At 32.6% G+C, this 23,107-nt stretch overlaps 1 protein-coding gene across 6 annotated transcripts; it reads left to right on the top strand.

Annotated features, from left to right (window-relative positions):
- The first annotated feature begins 204 nt into the window (after positions 1-204).
- On the top strand, positions 205-19,875 carry Kyat (Kynurenine aminotransferase). 6 transcript variants are annotated; one of them, XM_089231568.1, is made up of 15 exons: positions 363-445; positions 733-878; positions 2,302-2,435; positions 6,597-6,652; positions 9,024-9,174; positions 10,132-10,281; positions 10,392-10,478; positions 10,792-10,914; positions 11,200-11,320; positions 11,997-12,073; positions 12,894-12,983; positions 14,358-14,544; positions 15,802-15,875; positions 16,307-16,393; positions 19,725-19,875. In XM_089231568.1, the coding sequence occupies exons 3-15, from the start codon at positions 2,322-2,324 to the stop codon at positions 19,788-19,790; spliced, it is 1,383 nt and encodes a 460-aa protein (XP_089087694.1). In that variant the 5' UTR covers positions 363-445; positions 733-878; positions 2,302-2,321; the 3' UTR covers positions 19,791-19,875. The 6 variants fall into 6 exon arrangements, with proteins under 6 accessions (XP_089087698.1, XP_089087693.1, XP_089087697.1 ...); XM_089231567.1 differs by lacking the exon at positions 733-878 and having other exon boundaries at positions 242-445; XM_089231570.1 differs by lacking the exon at positions 2,302-2,435 and having other exon boundaries at positions 369-445.
- The last annotated feature ends 3,232 nt before the right edge of the window (positions 19,876-23,107 follow it).

The raw sequence follows: 23,107 nt of genomic DNA, 5'->3' as shown, positions 1-23,107 counted from the left end.
TATAATTATCGTAATGTGAAAACTATATTTTTTCTAAAGTTTCAATAAATATTACACTAAAAGAAAAAATTCGCTGAATAATTCTGAAAAAATGTCGAGACGACCACAAGAAAATACTGGAATGTTCGATAAATCATAGGCTATATATAAAATAGTCACGATATAATATGATCGAAAGGCCATTGTAGTTTGTGCTGTCATCTGTCGGTAAGATGATGGAATTTAATGAATGTGTCTGTAAACAGACAGATCCTAAAGAATGGAATGTCTGCTGCCATCTAACATGTATTTATATAAATAACACTTCCTGAATATCGTAATTTTGCGATTAATCTATCCGTATAGTCCGCTCCCCAATTCATAGGTTCAGATCACGTCCTCCTTGAGTGGTTGTCGTCTGCTGGTTTTGCCCCTAGGTTAATCAATTTTCATATTTATTAATTAGGTAACGTTTTTGTTGTTAAAATATCATTATAATTATCATTCATTCTACAAACTCCTTAATGTATGTGGGAGAAGATTTTAAGTATATTAGAATATCTTATAATCAAACTAGGGATTAATTGTTAAATCCCCGTGTTTTATTTACATTATATATAAGTAATAACATATGTATATATAAAGAAGTACTGCAAGTAATTTACAAATTTGTGTGTTCAATTAAATTGTTGTGCTCATCCCAATTGGGATATAAGGTCATGTTATTTTCAACGTCATCATATTTGCATGCAGGCATCTTGAAATGTGGGCCAACTTCTAAATCCTAATGGAGCCCGCAAGCCTCTGAACTGTATATTTAGCGCTATCAAAGTGGGTCATGTGTTCAGGGCCGTCTTAAGAGCACCATGGGCCAAGTGGTTTTTCTGAGGCCCTACCAGGTAAATTATAGAAAATTTCAACCAAATCTCATTTTTGTGAGGCCCCTTTTCTCTTGAGGCCCGGGTAGGCCCATGCGTTAAGACGGCACTGCATGTGTTAAAGCTTTTTGATTTACTGGTGCCATCTCAACAGAATCATTGACCCCACCACCATCCGGACTGTGATATTTTGGGGGGGCGATCTTACTGGAAGGACCACAGGGCCGTAACTAGGCTAGGGCAAACAGAACGCAGTAGGGGGAGCTCCAAAAAAATTTACACTAATTTTGCATAATAACCCTTTCAAAAAGGGCCTGAAGGAAAAGTCTGGCCCTTGGCACCGAAAAGGCACAGTACGACCCTGAAGTACCACTCGTGACCCCACAAGAGTGGGAATCACAGGGCCAGGGATAATTACCATAGTTTTTTTTTTTAATGCAAAAAATTTACCATTGAAGAGTCCGCATAGAGTCTGCTTGGGGGCTAGTCAAAAATACAGTCTAGGGGGGGGCCCTGCTTCAGGATGTGGAGGGCCATGGTAAAACCTACTAACAGGGCAGTCTTAAAAGCGTCATGCTTATCCACACGCACACACAGCACACAGATAGTCTTGGTTTTTTGTGGCCCAATGCAAGAACAGCTTTGCAGCCCTCTAAACTAAGTTCCCCCTCCCAATCCCCCCAGTGTCCATGAGCTTGACGCACATTAGGTTAACATTGGCACCTGAGGATGACTATTAAACTGCTTAGCCTAGAGCAGCTCCTCCCTAGCATCTTCCAACCTACACTATTAAAGTGATAATATCCCAGAAGATACAGAATCCGATTTTGTCTGATCTGACAGTTATCCTAGAGCAGGGTTCTCAACCTAGGAACCTTGTGGAAATTATAGGACCAAATCACAAATGGACGGGAGCTCCTACAAACTTAAACACCTCATCCTTCTAATCTGATCACAGCTTGCCGCCGTCTCACTAAACAACAGATCTTGTACATTTATTTTTGATAAAGGAAAAAAAACGAGCTGAGTTGGGTTTGGTCATTGTAATTTATTGAATATTTATTGGTGATCATTATATTGGATAAAAAAATAACATGGTAGAAATAGAGAAATATTTGGGACCTGTCATACCAGTCATTATAATGGAATGATCGCTATAACGTATGGTTGTTATAACAAGGGTCGGCTATACTAATCTTGGTGGTTGGGCTGTTTCACATTACCATTAACACAAAAATAACCACAAAAAAGTGCTGAAATGAAGATTACCAAGTAGCCTATCTGTCACTGCATAATTAAATATTTACTTTCGAGGCAATAGCTTTTTGGACTAGCGTAATTGAGAATTATTTCAATTATCATAGTTTTAGATTGGTGAAGTTCTTACATTTTGTCAATATGTATACAAATGGCCGATCTGTTTCAGTTGTCTTATTCTTTTCAGGGTTCTAGAATGGTCAGGGTATGTTTAGGCACTACTACAAGACGATTTTAAATTTAAGTAGGAAAAGTGCAAATATCCCAGTATTACAGAATGCAAGAATTGGATTAGTGACAAGTTCAGAAATCCATTCTTCAGTACGTTACTTGTTTTATAATGGATGTGAAAAAATAAAATTAATTTATTTTATTTGACTTGTGCTATAAAGCTATTGGCAACTAACACACTAACATCATTTCTAGAGCCTGGAAGTTGAGGCACTAAAGATGGCCGAAATAGGCAGGTAAAAAGGCACTAAAAATTCTTAAAATATTTACTAAAAAAAAAGCATCAAAGCATTTATAATTTATGGAAAGAAGAAAAAATAATTAAAAACAGGTATTAAGGGTCGAAAAACTAACGGAAAAATTGGTTGCACCTTAATCCGTCTATTATAATCGTGGTTTATAATAACTGAATTTTTATCCGAGTTTAATTGATTTCAAACTTCGAATAAAATTTTAGTAGACCCTAAGGCCACCATCACCAGAAGCGGAGCCCATAGAGAAAATGATAAGTGGGGCTCCTTCGAGTTGCAAAATATTCTCATTTATTTGTTTCATTGTTTACGGAATAATAGTTATCATTTCTATGGTTGAAACAGCTACCCTGTTCTATTGTTGTGAAAAAATTTAACTTTTTTTTAACATTACCACACACGCAGGATTCTGGCCACACCTGTTGCACACCTCTGAGGGCGACTCTGGTAAATTTAATCGAATACTAAATATGTATGTAAAATAAATAGCCATGGTTGTTTGCAGTGCATTTATGATGTAAGAACCGAAATCAAAACATGGGCCCCTGGAGCCCTGTCTGCTCTTACCTCTCCTCGAGTGAGCCATGACGTGAACTGATGACCTCTTGGGGACAGTCATTGGTAAGCTGTACATATACAATGCTGTCCAATGCCTGAGTGTGGCATGTTATGTGAAACATGAGGGGAAACCTATATATATATTTTTAACATGGGTTATGTTCATCTGAAACAAAATCATTCACATGTAGCACCTTCTGGTCAAAGCAGAATTAATGCATGGCAACAACAAGTTCCCTATCACTTATTGGCATTTAAATGGGGGCTGAAGTAGGGGGGGGAGACTTTCTGATGATAGTTAATACTGAGAGTTGGAAAGTTTTTAGAAAGAGCAATTATATATTTTGTTCTCAATGCTCGAAATATCCAAGTTTTACAGATTATGAAATTCACTGATATAAACTTAAAATTGTGTTAAAATGGGCATTTATGGCAGGAAAATTTAAAAAAAAGGCAATTTTACCAAAAGTTTGAAAGTAGGAAAAAAAGACATTTATGGCATTTTGCCTGAACTTCTGGGCTCTAATCATTTCACTGCTGCTTAACTATTTCACATCTTTTTTTCGCTTTAAAAAAAGTATAGGTATTCAATGGCTTATATTAAAACAATTTTTCTTTAGAACATTATAAGAAAATTATTTTTATGGACCCATCAGGAAGAGAATTGTGTGAAATGTGCATTTTCTTATATCCTGCCCAGAAAGATGTTTTCCTCCCTAACATCATTAATGGTATTACTTAAAGGATATTACACTCTGATTATTTGAGAAGTTATATGGAATTCATTCATTTTTATTTCTGTTATTAGTAATTTATTAAGCTAATTTCTCTGAAGTTCTCGGAAATCGGTACATACTTTTTTTTATTTATGCTCTAGAGTTTTAAAATTCTCATTGATAATCTTTTGGAGAATATTCTCATTAAAGAGAGTATTCTCTGAAAAGACCTGTTAAGAGTTATCCGATTACCTTTATTGTCACTTTTCTTTGAAATTGTACTGGAGTGAACTTTAATAACATTTTTTTGATAGGAAGTGTCCCAGACTAACAAAAACAATAAATTTTTAACTACCTACCTATGTCTTTTTCTATGAAAAATCTTTTTTTTTGTCAAACTTTAAATAAAATTCATGTGCTTTTCCAAATACGATTGCAAAAAATTCTATGAGTACAGTTTTGTTATTATGGCAGTACATTCAGCTAGCAATGGTGCAGGTTATGAATTAAAATTTAAAGGATTGTATGATATGCTCATGAGTTACACTCAAATCTGTTAATATACATTTCATTTTAAATTTTGTCTATAAAGCACAGACAAATATATGTGATAGACCTTAGATTTTAGTTCATATCCCCAACAATATATATGTATCAGAACATCCTGTTAAAATTTTGTAATAGTATAATGAATAAATTTTTAGAAATGTTTCAAACTCAAGCGAAATGTCAAGAATAACATTTATCATTAAACGTGTTTGAAGTTTTCATTCAGGAATTACTTGTATGTAAAAACGCAACACTAAAGTGGACATAACTTTGATTCTGAGCTTAATATGAACAAAACAAGGCCTGTTTTTGAATCACAAAGAATAGGAATTTCATAAAAAATAAAATAAAAATTGATATTTTCTTTTAAAATGATGTTTTCAACCTAGTTGGATACCCTAACTTCACCTTAAAGAGTTTTATAGTGAATAAATATGTATAAAATAATACATGTTTATGAATACCATATTAAACATTAATTATCAAATTTCAAAAATCAACAATCATTAAAAGTAAGTTTATTATATTATTAAAAGAAAATTATATTTTGTTTGATTTTTCTGTAATAACTGTGAAAATATCAACATTAAACATCTCAATTCTCAGAGGATGCAGAGCTATTCTCCAATGGGTACCCGTAACTCTAATTATGTTCACAATAGTATGAATAGTAATTGATTGTTGCATTGTATATCAAGATATTTTTGCAATTATTGTGAAATGGATTAAAATATCTTACATCTGCCAAATTGACAATGAATATGATTGCTGAAGCATTTTTTCTCCAATCAACAAAATAATTCCATCAGCTTCACTGTTGAAAAGTGAAGGGAAAATCATGCTTGAAGCTGTATAGGAAAAAAAAGAAAACTTACGATGTGAATTTCAGCCCAAATAAGCATAGATCAGAATTCATTCATCACTTGGCAACTATAGATGGTATGCCTTTAGAGGGAATGCTTTCAGAACTGCCTAGATATTGAGAAAAATATGACTTTTTTTGGAAAGCCATATATTATAGAAAGTCAACAGAAAACAATAGTGCTGTCTTGTGGTGGAAAGGAACATGCATTGCAATGACTTTGACAAAAGTTGCAGTCTAAAATTACTGCAACAACAAGTAATTCATTGCTAATAAGAAAGAAAATAAATTAAAGTTTGCCGCCCTCAATACTAAAGTTTTAACAATTTCCAATATTTCAACTGGAAAAACTTGAGAATATATTATATGAGTGGTATTAAATTTAAAAAAAAAAAAAAATTGAGTGCATGACCATATTTCCATTGAAGGAAATAACAGTTCTATATCTTAGAATAAAAAAGATAATTATTTGAATAGCTTTCTTTGTCAATCAATTTCAAGTTTATTTTCTACTTTCAACTTAATTCTAAAAATATGGTTTATTTTAAAATGATTTTTATAATGTGCAAAGGTTTAAAAAATCCTCTTCTACAAATCCTTTATTAATCAACTGAAACCTTGCAGAAGCAATACATTCTGAGAATATCCTTCAGTTAAAAGTTGTCATTATAAGATTATTATACCAAAAATTTAAATTTTTAGTATTCCAGTCAGTGAAAAATGGATTACAATTCATAGTATAAAAATAAATTTATAATTTTATTTTTTTCATTATTTAAAATTAAAAAGAATTCTCAATTCTTTGAATTTTACATCCAGGAGAATATTCTTGTCCTTGCATTTCTATTTATGCCTTTTATCAATGTGTAAGTTTGGCCCTAATCTGTCCCTGTGCATATTTGAAATGGTATTAACATTTCATTTATCAAACAACTTACATGTGTTTTTATTAAATCTTCAACCCTGATTCAATCTCTGTTTTTCTGTGTATGTTTTATTTTAAAGAATGTTTATACATGCTCATTTCATATATTTTTTGAGATACCTTGAAATAGTTTTTCTTAAATAAAAGTTAATCCTTTATGAAACCAAAGCCAATTAATCCTCTTGTGAAAGCTTATAAAAAGATATGATTGCACAAGCTACATAAACATTCATCTTTGCTGCTGCTTTCAGAAGCTACATTAGCTACAATCATATGTGATACTCTCATATGAGAAAGACGCACTGTATGCTCATATAGTATGCTTTAAAATTTTCCTTTATGAATTGAATGATTAATTTTTTTGCTAAAGCTTTATTTTACCATTTTTAGAAAATGTCTTCCCATGGACCAGCTGATCGACTTGGGGGAATGAAAGAAAGTGTCTGGTAATCTAACTTTTTTTAACATTAATATTTGCATAAATATATATTAGATCTTCCTAAAAGTTTTGAGCATTTTTCCTGTTTTTTGATGAAATGATAAAATAAAAATAATAAATAATAAAATAATAAAAATAATAAAATGATTTGATGAATGATAAATGATCAGGATGAGTTTCATCCTGAATCTAACGGATTTGAAAGTAAAATCATCTCTGTATATAGGTTTTAAAGCATTAGTTCAACCAATGATTCTCAGCATAAAAAAAGTTGATTGGATTTCAGTTTCATTGGTGCCAATTAGGTCAAATTGCGGTAAAACAAATGACAATACAAAAATAAGAAAAAAATTTGTCCTTGTCATGTCAAGGAAGCAAAAGTGCAATAAAGTATATCAATAAAACAATGTTACATGAAATGTAAAACAATGACATAGATTGTAAACAACTATAATTTGTTGTAAAAACCAATGGCAAAAAATTTTTTTGAGATAAGACATGTTTTATTGCATCGACCATACTGACCACACATTCATATCACTTCTATTTGTTTTGTTCTCTTCAAAAGAGTAAAATAAATGGAAGTGATATGAATGCATGGTCAGTAAATGAATAAAACATCTGTCTTATCTCAAGAAATTTTTTTACATGAACAACAAAAAATGGTGTTTTTAGTGTTTCAGAAGCATGTGAGACACTAAACATGAGTAGTTTTTCCTTACTAGTTTCAGAAAATGTTTGTGAACTACAGTCCTCTAGTATATTTGCTAGGGTTATGTTCCAGGGGGGTTAACGGTTAATACGGAAAATCTGTGAATAACTCCAACCATAAACTTTTATTTTTAATGCATCTTGTACCATTGCAGACCTAATGCTCTCTGTGGCGAGGCTTTTCAACTGGTAAATTTTCTAGCATTCGCACCACAAAATTGGGAACCTCAGAAAACCAGCTTCAGCCGACCACCACTGTAGAGTTCAAACTCGGGTCCTCATGATACAAGTCCATCACCATGATCATTCAACTACCACAGCAGTTAAGGCTTTTCAAGCCAGGGTGACCATATAAAAAGTTAGTTTTGTATTTTAATAATTGTACAGCCCCTTGTAATATGAATGACGTATCTCAGGTCTGCACATAATTTGGTACTTTTTCTAACTGAAAGTATGCCTGTAGGATCAATGAACCTAGTACAATGTGACCTAGGGACTTTCCTTACTATCCTGTATAGTAGCAGGTGTAACTACAGCAATGGCTGATCGAATTTTAAGTTCTTTTTGCTTGATATATTTGACTCTTGATTCATTGATGGTGTAATAACAGGCAATCACAGCAATGAAGCTAACCTTTGTCGATATTTGAAATGTTTTTCAAAGTTTTTCACTTTTAAAAACATTTAAACAACATTCCTGTAGAAACATTTTCAGAAGCACCAAAGAAACCTACAGGAGAGATTTTTTAAATATTTATTTAACACACATAACTGGTACCTTCTTCCTATATGAAAATTACCACCGTACCAGTGTTTTCCAGAAAACTGGGACCAACTATATACTATCAGTAAAATATTATAGAATCTCTGCCGAGTCTTTAAGTGGCAATTTTTTGGTTTTCTTTAACTTCTGCCATTGAGAGATAGTTATCCCTTTTAATCCTCTTTTTCTTCCATCTAGATTAAAATTCACTAATTTAAAATATCAGAATTCGAAAATTCAACAATTTTTTTTATTAAGAAAAAGCAAGAGTCACAAATTTAAACAAATTAATTTTTTTTAAAATTACAATAACCATATTGGGTGGCTAAACTCCAACATTTTATCAGCTATACTGGACCCAAAAGTATAATATGCCAAAAACTGTGACATGCACGAATCAAAAGAATTTCAAGATAAGTGTAGAAAACACTAAAATGGGCATTTTTACTGCAGTTAAATTTTAAGATTTCCGGTCAGCTGAGGACTCATTGCAAAACATTCTGCTTTTGAGTCTATGGGAAATATTTAAAATACACTAATTACAATGAAAGCCATACTGAACATATAAGTAGACTCCTTCAAATTTCCGTAAAATTATTTTAGTATGATAGATTTATCGAAGAAGCTGGAAAAATGCCCAGAACTTTTGGGCTAACATTTTTCTTTTCGGGTATGTTTTTGAACTGCCTGCATTTTCAAAGTATGATTATTCGTCTTTTAGAGTCTGGTAGTGGTATTTTTAATTTTTTTTTTAATTTTTATTTATAGAAATGAAATTGAATTGATTGTTTCATCAAATCTCTAATTTCCTCCTTGTCTTAATTATTTAGTCAATTTTATTATTTGTATTGGCTTTGCGTATCTTTGTGTTCTTTTTAAAACTAAGAATGCCATAAATATTATAGGGTGGAATTTATACAAATTGCCCTTGAGCACAAACCCGTCAATCTCGGTCAAGGATTTCCAGACTTTGCTGCTCCTGAACATGTAACTAAAGCGCTAAGTGAAGCAACTTTGAACAGTAATGTCCTGTTAAATCAGTACACTAGAGGTTACGTAAGTAAATATATTGGATGTTTTATGGTGCATAATAAAATAAATTATTTAACAAAAAAGTTTACACTTGATGCATGTCAACCTTCTGTCGGACACAATATAAAAAGTACAATATAAAATGAGTTTGTGATGTGCCAGTCAGACACATTGTGCCAGACAGAGGGTTAAAACACTTAGAAATGGATTAGGATGTTAAATAAAAATTTAAAAATATTGAATTTCAGTTAATGTTTGCAATGAAACCTTGGTTATCTGATGTAATGATGAGTCACAATGTTCCTCTGAATTGGTGCCTTTTGAAAAATCAATCAGAAGGTTCATTGGTGTTTATTTTGCACTTGTGAGATCTCTGCCTTTTCATTATCGTCATTCGTTTTTGTTAAATGAGGTTCATTGTATAGCATATTCAAATAATTTTTTAAGAGAAATATGTAAGTTGTGTGTGTGTTACGCATTTGTTTACACATTAGAAAAGTGTAGAAAACATTTTTGTTGTACCTAATAAAAGCTTTAACCTGTCTCTAAAACTTTTTGTTGTATCTAAATTATATGGAAAATAATTTTCAGAAAATATTCCTGTATTATATCATTTATCCACTTGATTATTTGAAATTTCTTATTTCAATTGTTATTTATTTTGTTCTTGTTAAATTTTAAATGTTATAAATGCCAAAATTTAAAAATGTAAAATCTAGACCAGTGTTTCTCAAAGTGATTGATCAACCCCTCTCCAGGGGGGGTGGGGGTTGATGGAATGCCCCAAGAAGCAAATACAAGCTATGGGTATAATATAGCATCCTATGGGTGGCCTTAAGTTGATGAAAAAAAAAGTTTCTAAAGAAGTGGGTGGTAGAATGAAGTTTGTGAAACTTTGGTCTGACGCTAAATGACATAATTTCAAATTCAAATCCATTATCAGATGAAATCTCAATTTTGTTTATGAATTTTTTTTTACAGGGACACCCAAGACTTATCAATGCCTTGTCAAAACTATATTCCAAGCTTATTGATCGACAGCTCAATCCACAAAAGGAAATTCTTGTCACTGTTGGTGCATATGAAGCTCTATACTGCACAATATTTGGTCTTGTGAATCCTGGTGATGAGGTGAATTATTTGCTTTACTATTTTATTCATTGCAATGTGTTCTTATATGCTCGACGATTTTATGTATTCTCTGGTATTAAAACAGGATTTAATTTTGGTATTTAAAACAGGTTATTATAATAGAGCCATATTTTGATTGCTATGAGCCAATGACTCGAATGGCTGGAGGCGTACCAGTCTTCATACCACTTAGACCGGTGAGTCTTCGTTTTTTTCCCCCTCTTCTAATGGAAGAAATATATTGTTTTTTCTTATCCTCATTTATATTATAACTCATATATATTTTATATATATATATATATATATATATTCTACATTATTTGAATTCAATAATGTATTTATTGTTTTTCAGATATTGTTTAATAGAATATTTAATATGTACCCCTTAATTCTATATTTCCTGTTTTATAAATGTCATGATTCTGAATTACATTCTCTGATCAATACACACTTTTCGTAAATAGAAGTATAGTATATAACTTTAATAACTCATATTTTCTATTGCAACAGAGCAAGTCTGGTGGTCTCATTACTAGCGCTGACTGGGTGTTGGATCCTGATGAATTAGCATCGAAATTCAGCAAGAAGACAAAATTGATCATCGTAAATACTCCTCATAACCCTCTTGGGAAAGTGAGTTATTTTTTTACTTGTGTTATTGTATGAATCTCTATGAAAGTAAAAAATATGTTACTCATTTTTGAAAATTGAGTTAGCATTAAATTATAATTATAAAATTGTAACTTACAATTACGAACCATGACTGGAATACTGTTAAGTATATTTAAAATGAGAAAATTAAATTATATCAATTTATAACTTTTCAGTATAAAACTTCTAGTAATATTTTCTCTGTACAGTTTTCTTTGTATTTTTTATGTGTTCAAGTTAAAAAATCAGAATGCTCTCTTAATTCAGATATTCAAAAAAGAAGAGCTTCAAGTTATTGCCGACCTATGTAAAAAGCATGATGTAATCGCTGTGATGGATGAAGTCTATGAATGGATTGCATATAAAGGCACTGAGCATGTGAGAATGGGTAAAAACTGAATCTTCATTTTCTAGGCATTTTACACTTTAATGTGTATTTTGATGAGCTGGTCCAAGTTGGCAACAATTCAATATTCCCCCCCCTCTTCCCCCCCCCCCCCCATTTTGAGATATAAGCGTTTTAAAGATCCACTTTGTATGGAACTCTATGGGAGTCGGCTCACATTGCAGTAGGGAGTGTATAAACAGAGTTTGGATTCTGGGATATTGAGAAGTATTTTCCACCATTCTCATGGTGTGCATATAACTCCATGCACATAACTGTGCGTATTTAAGTTGTCATCTTGAAATAGCCTGTCGATTTCATCATTTAAATATATGACAGTTTTTGTTTGAGTTTTCATGAATTCAATCAGCTGTCAGTATTTTTAATCTTAATTTCAATTTTTCTTTACTGTATGAAAGCCAAATTAAATGCAAATTGAATTTGAAGTTGCTGGAAAGAGGGTAATTCAAAATCAGATTCAAAACTTTTTATTACAGTCTTATTAGCACCCGTGTACATAAAATGAGTATACTGTGGCAATCTTTTTGTATTCAACTGGCAATATTCTAGAATTATTCTGGAGCATTTTATTTACAACATATTGATAGAGGATCTGTAAATCTAGGTTGTACTGTATATATATATGATGAACTTATAATAATAATTTTTCTTTATGTAGCTACCTTGCCAGGAATGTGGGATAGAACAATAACTATCGGAAGTGCTGGCAAAACTTTTAGTGTCACTGGTTGGAAAGTGAGGTTCTAAATTTTGTGATCTTATTTGCTTCAGAGTTAAAATGAAAGCTGAATCTGTAGATTTGAATAGTTTATTTGTGCCATTAAATTATTTTGGGCTTGAAATATCTAGTTCGTAAAATGAATGTATAGCCTAAATTGTTTTCTAAACATTCTCTCCATTTCTTGACTTCTTTTCTACTACTACTTACCCATATATGCACCTAAAACACACAATCCTCTGCAGAATTTCTAACAAATTGGTGCATGCTCAGAATATATGTTCTGAGTGTATGTGGGGCTCTAATGTATTTACGAGTACATTGCTAGAGAAATGCATGTCTCTAGTGGTGCTGTCATCAGTCTATTTTGAAAATGGCAGATGCCAAAATTTTCGTGTTGTGTAAGTATTGCGTTAAAGGTTGGCTTGCTCTCTGCGAGGAGATTTTTTAAATGGGAGAACATCTCAGATTAGTACCCTAAAATTGGAAAACCACAAAAAATCTACATTTTTTTACATTGCAAGTTCTTGTTTATATTTATAGTGAAACATAGGACCTATAAAGTCAGGGAAAGTTCTTGACATTTTTCAAGTGTAAGTGAATGATATTTTGGTGATAAAAAATCATCCCCTTTCAATGGGTACCTTTTGCGGCCGTGTAGTTCACAGGATTCAAGATCCAGCTCCGTATAAAGTGATACAGTTGTTGAAATAGATGAAATATGATATTAGTTAAGATTATATATTCTTTTTGCTAAGAATGAATAAATACTGAACAAAAATTTAGCATTTCTTGCATTATGTTTGGTTAATTCTTATTTTGCTCTCGTCTCTGTAGCTAGGATGGGCATATGGACCTGAGCATTTGATACGTAGTCTGCAGCTCTTGCATCAGAATTGTGTTTACACTTGTTCAACGCCAGTTCAGGTATGAATACATTTCATTTCACATTCAAAGCGATTAAAAATATTTAATGCAAGTGGTAAAAAATATTTACTCAAGATGCAATAATTATATTGCATAGGGATACCTTGACTCATGAATGTCTTGACGTGTACGTAGTCCAAGATAAAACAATATCAGCTGAAAATGCTTCAACATTAAGAAAGCTGTTTGACTTACAAATTGAAAACATAAAGAAAGGTCACTCATCCAAAATTAATGCATGCCAGCTTGGAGGATTTAGGAAAAAGTCATGATATGAATAACTTTCAGAAACAAATTACTCATAATGGGTAAACCATTTCACCCACATTTAATGTTTTTTTCCCAACTTTCCTCAGTTTTTTGAATCCAAATATTTTAACAAATATTGCACTTAGAAACATGGATTTTTTTTTGTTGGCATCAGGAAAGATAGGGCAACAATTTTTCAATTTGGTTTTCAGGTACAGGGTGTCTGTATAAAAAGATATATTTTTTTTTATTTTGATAACTATACTGTTATGGTAGAAGTCATTTTACATTTTATGTAAATTATCAATCATTTTTAACTCATTGCGGAATAGCTATATTGTGCATAAAGCGTACTTGCTTCTTTTTATTGGCTGGTGAAGGGAAATTATCTCACGGATCGTGAGAACAGAAGTTTGCCCACATGCCCCCACCCTCAGACATTCCTTAGATGGACAAGGTCCACTTTTATTCTGAAAGGGTCAGGCAGTCCAAGTTCCTGGAAACTTTCCCTGATGTGTAAGGCCCGTTCACCACACTGATTGGCTCAAAGTCCTGCTCACGAAGTTCTTCACGATCTTGTGAGTTTTGCTTCTCTCGAGGGAATTCTTGATAAGTATTTCAATGTGTGAAGATGTAAACATTTTAATACTTGAAGAATACTGCAATTTCCTTGATTGTGTTGAGTGTTTGTTTTAAATTGTGAAATAGTTAAAAAGGCAAATAAATCAGTGGCAAATTTGCTGCTGATAGCAGGTGTAGGAAAAATATGAGGCATCATTGTAATATTGTTTGTTTTCTTTTTATATATGTCTAATTATTTTTTCTTTTACAATGCAAATTCTCTTGTCATAAAGTAATTATGAAGTTGTGAATTCTAATCGTCAGAAAAAGTCTTGATTCTTTTTATTAAAGTTTCTTTTTCATATTTTAAGTAAGAAGAGATATACTGATACACCCCCTTGCTACATGAATGACGTGTCTGAGTTCTACATATTATTTGGAGGATTAACGGTTCGCCAGTAAAGTGCTGTGTGTTCTGTTACCTATGCATCCTGTATATGGTGTTTTTTAATAAGCTCTTGCATTAAAATCATTTTCCTTGATATACCCATTTTTCATTCATAGGAAGCAGTTGCTGTTGGGTTTGAAACAGAGATAGCAAGATTTGGCAAACCTGACAGCTATTGGAAAGAGTTGGCTGACTCTTTGGAGCCCAAGAGAAACAAAATTGTTAAAATCTTAGCAGATGTTGGAATGGAACCTACTGTGCCAGAAGGTGGCTATTTCATCATAGCAGACTTCTCAAAACTTGGTATGGTACCATTATTTTAGTACATTGTGAATTGTTGTGTTTCTTAGAATATCTGTCACGGTACTTACATTTGTAGAAACATGATTATAGAGCTTTGTGTTGCAAACACTGATGTGCTCCCTATGTCAAGTTTTGTTTTGAAAAACGTTATTTTGAAAACTGTTGGAGAGATATTTCTCCTCAGCCTATAAAGATATTTAGGGGAGAGAGTCTTTCTGGATATTAGATTTGGAGACAAACTATTCAGAAAGTCTCTTTCCTAACTGTTGGCATTACCTTGAACTGCTCAAAACTGATTCTTAGTATTTCGCAAGCCTTTTATAGAAAATTGTAATTCTTTGCCTGATACACAATAAAGAAGAAAAACCAATTTTATGGCAAATTAGTTGGAAAAACACTGATTCCATATGCATCCACACGACTCCCTTGAATGGACGCAGACCATTTTAACTTTCAGAGGGTTGCTGAGAAAGAGGAACATGTCTGACCATTTTATTCATAATGGTGGACGTGGTAGTATTTCCTGATTACTTACGTAAAATCATTGGAAAGGCAGTTGAAAGCTATCAGTGTCTCATGTTGTTCACCATCAATGCCATATGTAACTCTTCTCAATCACTCTTTCATCTTCGTGTCCTTTTCACATTCATTTTTTAAACACATCATATGACATCTATATCTTATTCAAGAATTAAAAATACAGTAGTACTGCTTTTGCTTATACTTCTGTTAAAGTAAAACTAACATTAAAGCAGTTTTTTATTGTTTTAGGCTAATTTGTGTTTTTTTATAAGCAGAGGTGGCCTCGGTCGTATCCACCTCAGATTATCCAGACTCTACCGTATTTAAGATTCATTTCTATAAACAGATGTTAAGAATTTGAAGATGATGGTTGTGTGAATATTTTTAAAATTCCCTTTTTTATTTCTTTAATGTACAATTTCCATTTTGAAAAAAAGAGTGTTGCAACAATTAAGTGTTGTCTCAATCCCTAAAATGGCACTTTGTAAAATATTTTCCACCAGTTGTTTATTCTAAAATGTATCATACTTTTTCTTCTAATTAAGCTGCTTATATATTTGGATCCAAGTCTCTTGTAATATTCATTATTGACTGATATATTATTTATTTAATTCATGATACTTCTAGATTGTTAAATTGCTTCTGTTAAACTCATCTTTGCATTTGAATTTGAATTTTCAATCATTAGAATGTTTTGTAATGAAAACTGTATAATTCTCTATTCCTTCTGTACAGGTTCAAAAATAGATACTTCCAGTGAAACCGGAACAAATGACTACCGATTTGCAAAGTGGTTATCTAAGAATAAGGTTAATTGATTGAATTTGCATATAATTTTCACACTCAATGTATGCATTACACTCAAATGTATGAACTTATTCATAAAGTAAATGTGTGAGAAAATTTTTTTTTGTTACTTTTACCAGAATTAAATTGTTAAAGTATGTTATCAACTAGTGCAGAAAAATATTGTCTATGCATGGTAATTATTCTTAAATTGTGATAGTTATAATGCTTTTCTTAAATAATTCATGTATATTTTTGTATGAATTAAAGGTTATCTAATTGATTAAAAATTTTATCACCCATCAGAGTTTTCCTAGAACTTTTTATTATTTTTGTCAGTGTGCAATACAATCATATGGCAATGAAACCCTCCCTGAAGTTTTTTCCAATTTAATGGAAAATGTAAATGAACTACGTTGATTTCTATTGCTCATCAGTGTTATTTTCATTGCAGAAACTCCAAAGCATACCAACAAGTGCTTTCTATAGCGATGGTAACAAGCATCTGGCTGAAAATCTGATTCGATTTTGCTTTTTTAAGGTGAACAAAACTTTAGCTTTGTATCATGTCTATTAATCTCAAAATTTTGTTACTTTATCCATTAGTCAGAAAACCATTGTACAGTATAACATGTCACAACCATCCTATTTGGAACAGAGGATCAGCTGATTTGAACAAAATCTGGTTTATTGAGAATTGAAACACAAAATTAATTGCATAAATATATATCTTGCTACATCCAGCATCACTACAAATCTGCAAAGATTTGCCCAAAAGCGATGTTCAGTCTTTGGCTATAAATATGCAAATGGAGCTTGGCAAGACAGTAATGTTAGGTCATTATCTATCTATACCAGTGGTTCCCAACCGAAGAGTGCGAGAGAGCACTTTTGTGAGATGAAAAAAAGTTATAACATATTTACTATTCAGGAAAATATTAAAATGATAAAAATTGAATTTTTCAATTCCTTAAAAAAAATATGAATCATACCGATACTTTGGCACCTCAACTTCTGACTTGCATTGTAAAGGTTTATTTTTCGCTTAGCGATTGTACTTGTTTTCCATTTCGGTTGAGAAAAAATAGCATTATTTACTTAAACTATTTTGTGGTTTTTTTGCATTGTTACTTTGTGTTATTAACATGCTGAGCTTAGATTTGATACTATCATAAACACACTGCAGAAAAAATGTCAACAAACATTCAGTCAAGTGTCAAAGAAACATAAATTTATAGTTGTTGTGGTTGGAATCAATAAGGGAAGAACTATTCATTGAATCTTTTTTTGCAAATCCCAAAAAAATTTTAAAACATGGTATAGGTTTTTTTTTAGTTTTGTTTTTGAATTAATTTTCAAAAAAAAAATTGTAGTGAAAAATTTTTAATCCAAAATTAAATATCAGCCATATCCAAAAAGACATTAAACAATAAGTAAAAAAAAATCGTAGAAATTAATTATTGGTAATTAATGTAATCAGTTATAAAAAACACTGGAATTTTCTTACAAATAAAAAATGTATTATCCAAGGGGGTGCCGAAAAGAAAAAAGGTTGGGAACCACTGATCTATACTGTACTATAAAGAAATTGTTATGTAACAATGCTGTAGGGATGAAAGTAAGTATCATTACACAGGATTCATAATTACAGATAGAATATATTAACTGTGGGAAGTGGGCCATGACTGGAGAGTAATCTATATATATAAAATTGATTTTCTGTGTGTGTGTGTGTGTGTGTATGTTCTCTATACAAATCTACAATTTTAGATCGATCGTCGCCAAATTTTGCATATATACCAAATGGGACCCGACTTGAACGATAGGGTACTTTAAAATTTCGTCAGCCTAGGGCAAATGGCCCAAATGGGCAAACTGTCCGGCAACAATGGTTTTTCGGCCTCAACAATCACTTTCCGAACGTTTACTTTGGTTACCGTGGTTCCCTAGCAATGCGTTTAAGACGTGTATATGCCTTTACAACGGTTTGTCATTTCTTCAACGCTGTCAGTAAATGTACAATATTTATGCCTTTATAATGGTTTGCCACATTTTCAATATACTCTCAGTAATGAGGCTTTTTGAATAGACGTCATAATCATCATCAGCATCGCTTTGAGAGTCAGGAAAAGGGTGATCCTCATAGAAATCAGTGCTAAAATTGACGATTTTACTGTAGAAATGCGGGAATTAGTGGGATTTTCCGCCCCATCAATAATTTTAAAAATTGTATTGAATTCTCGATTTTTAAAATATTGAGTTCGCTTAGAGATATACGAAGCCCAGGAGATTAAATACGAAGTAATTAGTCGGACCTACATTTGAGTTGGATATTCGAGCAATATCATTGATTTCATTTATATCTTCTCAAGTATGAAAATGAATGTCTCCATATTGTCTCTTTTGATATTTATTTGCATAAATTCATGTGGGTTAGGATAGTTTAAAATTAGTTATGAGCCCGTGAAAAGTGCATCGGAAAAATTCCACAGCTTTAACTAAGGATTTTTGGAAGCTTGAACAGACAGATGGATAACTTGAAGTTCAGGGGGGGGGGGGGATCGAAATACCTAGCGCCCCTTGAAAAAAAAAATATATATTCATTTCTACGTTTCTGTGTAAATCTAGATTTGTTTATTTCATGAATCGCGCAGGTCGCCATATTGGTTAACTTGGACACGGTTTGTATGTCCCTCAAGAAAAAGAGAGGGAGATATCATGTGATCCAAAAAAGCCTCATTGAAGAAAACCCGGGCAGCGCCGGGTATTATAGCTAGTATTTTTATATAGGTGATTATAGAGGGTATCGTTATGCAGAACTTTCATGTTCATCCAATTCTATCAGTGTTTCATGGTGAAATAATTTATTACACGATGCTTTAGAAAATTGACAAATTAATTTCTTCAAAAATTAGATGATTGTTTATACTATATCAATAAGCAGTTCTATACTAAACATTGTTGTGCATACATACTATAGTAACACGTATGGATACATTGATTAAGGGAATAGATTTTTTTCTTGATGCTTTGTTTAAAGAAAGATTAAAATTAGATTGGCTACACTGTAGTCCTTCACAAAAAAGGACTGCAGTAGAGCCTATTATACTATACTCATTTGTTTGAATAAATTTAAACAAATCATGTTAACCCTTAAAGCGGGTTTTAAAATTTCTCTGATCCACATTATGACTGCCAAAATGGAAATCACAACCTTTTAGAAATTGTCAATTATTTGCAAGAAGAATATTTCTTTTTTCAATTTTGTGTGATATTGCCCCCGCCAAAACCAAGAATAATAATAAAAAACAAGGAAGATAAATGCTTTATTTTTTCCCTGCTACTTATTATGTACACATATTCCTATACTACATCGAAAAGATGGGGAGGAGTCCTTTCTCTAGTGTTATCAAACTTTGAATAAAAGCTGACTCCACTCACTGGGAAATGAAAATATGCTAGATGAAGAAGCCCACAATAACTATCCAGGCTTGTTGTTGCCAAGATGGTTTCAAGAAAGTGAGATATTTTGTGATTGCCAAAATAAAGTACATCAAGTGAGACAATATATCTCATCATTGCCGCTCAGGTGACTCAATTTGTTTAGGTTTTTTTTTCTACTTTAAAGAGGTCCTTTAATACAAATTTTTCATCCTGATAGTCATCGATCTGATATCTATGGGAGATGGTGGGAAAATAATTCCCAGTTAATAGCTCAATTACAGAAACCCATGTTTCACAAATTTAAACCTAAAAAATACTAGGGAAAAAATTAAAATGTGTGCAGTGAAAATTGAGTTAATTTAATTTTTTCCAAAATATTTACTGCTTGAAAATGAAAGACTATTAAAAAAATGTTTCTTCACTTACAGGAAGACAGTACATTGGACAAAGCAGCTACTATTTTGGAAAACCTAAAGAAATCTATCAAAGATTGATAAATTAAGTTTTATATCATGAACTTTTTTGATACTTGGTAAAAGTTTATTTTTGACTATTCAATAAAGTATAGTTGGTCTGTTACGCATGTTTGAAAATTTATTTCTCATCCTGATGTCAATTGACATTCTATGCCACTGCAAGTACCAATTTTGTGGTAAAACTATTAGTGTGAAGGAGTAACAATTTAATAATTTCCCTTGAAAAGTGTAATTTAGCCAATCATGCTAGTAATCAGCATAATTTTGAATTTATTTATAATTAGGTTTTTTCATACATGTGAGGGCATATGCAGGATTGCTATTGATGAAAACATATTCTCAAATTTTTTACATTTGTGCCACCTGTGCTTGATCTTGAGGCACATTAATAGTAGCCTAAACCACTGTGATGTACTGCTTTAAAATCATCCCTTAATTACTATTACTAAACATTACATAGGCTACACATTCCTTTGCAGAATTTCTAACAAATCTGTACATGCAGGAACATGTTATATGTGCGGCCTTTAATGCAGTGTGTGTGTGTGCATCATGGTGAGCTGGAGATATTGACTTGTGTGATTATTTATGCTTTGAAGTGGTGGTTTTATGTGGGAAAATACCTACCAAACTATTCTGGGGAGCTGCAGATAAATCGTGAATTGGACAAGGGAGCTACAAGAGTTTGAGAACCACTGCCTTAATTTATTTATATTGTCAAAGTTGTGCTTGTTTCGTGTTCTTGATCCCTTTACAACAGCTGCAATTGTGAGTTCTATAATTGGAGCAATGTCTGTTGCCATTGCTTCTCAGTTACTTTCCCAAATGGTAAAACGATCTATGTTGTTCTCAAGCAAAAAAAAAATTCTTTTCAACTCAGTCGTAACTTCTCTCTGTGAAGTTTGAAAATCTTCATAGGTCGTTATGCTTTCAAACCATTTAATTTAGCATGACACCATCTTGTACTAAAGTAAATTATAGGTTTTAAATCTTTTGTGTTTGATTTATCTATAATCATTTGAAGGGTTCTGTTTAATTAAAATATAAATGATCATACTGCAAAATGAAATGATCCAGGTATCAGATTTTATTTCCATCTAATTGATTTTGATAATCGATGCTTAACTGGCATAATGAGTATATTTATGTGAAAAAAACTTTTTGAATAAAATGTAGCAGAAATTTTTATTATTATTATTTTTTTTTTTTTTTGTCCTTGCTACTGATTCAGATGACGACAGCATTGATACAAATTGAACTTATTTTGAAAAATTTATTTCGGTTAATGATTTCGAGTGAAGGATTCTACTGAAGTAGTAATTGGTAGATATACACCTCGAAAATCCCATCACATCTATCTTGTTTGTGATCTGATCAACACATTATTAGAATGAATAAAAAAAGCCCAATAGAGTGACAGAATCAGGGCTGCTATTAGCAACAAAACTAACTTTAGTGTCCGGGGCAATATCCGTTTTAGCGAGTCGTCTTTATTTTTAAGAAATATAAAGTAAATTTAGCACCCTTCCTGTGGTCCACAGCTTGGTGTATCATACACGGGGCCGCTACTGAGGGGATGGAATTTAGAGAAGAAATAAGAAATATTTCTTTAATTAAGGGGTGGAAGCAGTCGGGTCTTTTGCTCCGATCGCTGCACTAGAGGGGCACCAAATCCACCCTTTAACTACTGCTTCCACATTACACGGGGGCGCCAAGATACGTGCTTGCTCCGGGTGACAAAGTATGTAGTTGTGGCCCTCCCCTAGTTGCGACCTTAGACTCAATCCAAATGTTAATAATTCTAATAGGAGTAACAAAAATGGGATGTTGCTCATACGTTGATGCTTTAATAGACTAGTGCTATCAACCTTCACTACTAAAAGAAAAAAAAAAATTCATTGAATTCTTGTGAAGAACAGACGCGTCTTTGTTTATTACGTGTTAGCTAATCATCTGGATGATGAAAGAAAAGTTGGAGCTGTTTGTTGACCTTCAAGATCTGAAGGTCATGGTTTCCGGGTCGGATAGTGAGAACGGAATTAGGCTCTCTTTCTCATTAGGCAGTGAGGAACATTATGCTCTTCATCGTTTTCTTCTATGAATATCCAGTCAAATTATGAGGAATGACCTCAAAGACTTCACCGTTAATCACAAGCGTTATTTTCAAGAGTGAAGAAAAGTTGCCTAACTGTCATCCTATACGATGGAAAGACTGAAAGCATAGTTTCGGGGAAAACGCATTCTTTTTCTGAAACTTTTTTCCTTGTATTCAAATATATATTAACACCAATTTTGAGAATTCCTTAGATTATTAAACGCGCCAAAAAAAAAAAAAAAAAAAGATTATTAAACGTTGACAGCTGTTGAATAAACGTAACAAATAAGGTTAAAGTAACGAGAGTACTAAATAAAGTTTAAGAGGTAGTTTCGATTTTATTTTTCCATGTATCGCAAATGCGCGATATTTTTACGTGTGTGTTAAGGTTAAGCCATAAGTTTTGCAATTTTTACGTAGGAGCTTTAGAAGCGCAGACAAGATTATATCAAAGCTATGCTTAGAAGAGGTATATGGTATACTCGTTACCTCCTATAAGGTAGGAGCGACAAAAACCAGTACGAGTATATCACGTGACCGAAGCAAATCAAAACTAGAAAGGGTGGAAAATGCTATGCAGATATGAATTTTGTGTTGCTAGGCCCCTTTCACGCGGATGCTGGTCCGGATCCGCATGCCCTTTCACACGAGCACTAATATCTTTAGACTGATTTTGTTTTCACCCAGTGAACGCCATACGTGGCTAGCGCGTTGTTTAATAAAAGTATTTAATTTTTTTTTTAGTTTTATTCATGGTTTTCTCTTCTCTTGGTTTGAAATTTGTGCATAAAAACTTTTTTTTTTGTAATTATTTTTCTCCTTCGCCCCTGATTCAGAGAGAGCTCATAGGATATGGGTATAAAGGGTCTAGGTCAATTCGTCGCGATCAACTTGTCGCGCGACAATTCGTCGTGCTACAAACTCGTCGCGGTACGAATTTGTCGCAGAATTAGTTCGTCGCGGTACAAATTTGTCGCAGAGACAGTTCGTCGCGGTACGAATTTGTCGCAGAATCAGTTCGTCGCGGTACGAATTTGTCGCAGAGTCAGTACGCCGATCAAATTTTCAAAATTCAGTTTTCATGGTATTCATGCCACACTTCCCGCTTTCTGGCGGGATCTCTATTTCTCGCAGCGAGGGGCGTTGGGCGAACACACGAAGATGATAGATAAGTTATGATAAAATAAATTTTCAAAATTAAATTTTCACCGTATAAGCCGCACTCCCGCTTTCTGGCGGG

Source organism: Pholcus phalangioides, unplaced genomic scaffold (assembly GCF_987345545.1).
Source record: "Pholcus phalangioides strain wild (caught in Gottingen) unplaced genomic scaffold, Ppha-v1.0 ptg000004l_1, whole genome shotgun sequence".
Lineage (NCBI taxonomy): Eukaryota > Metazoa > Arthropoda > Arachnida > Araneae > Pholcidae > Pholcus > Pholcus phalangioides.
This window is presented reverse-complemented; position numbering and strand designations above follow the sequence as displayed.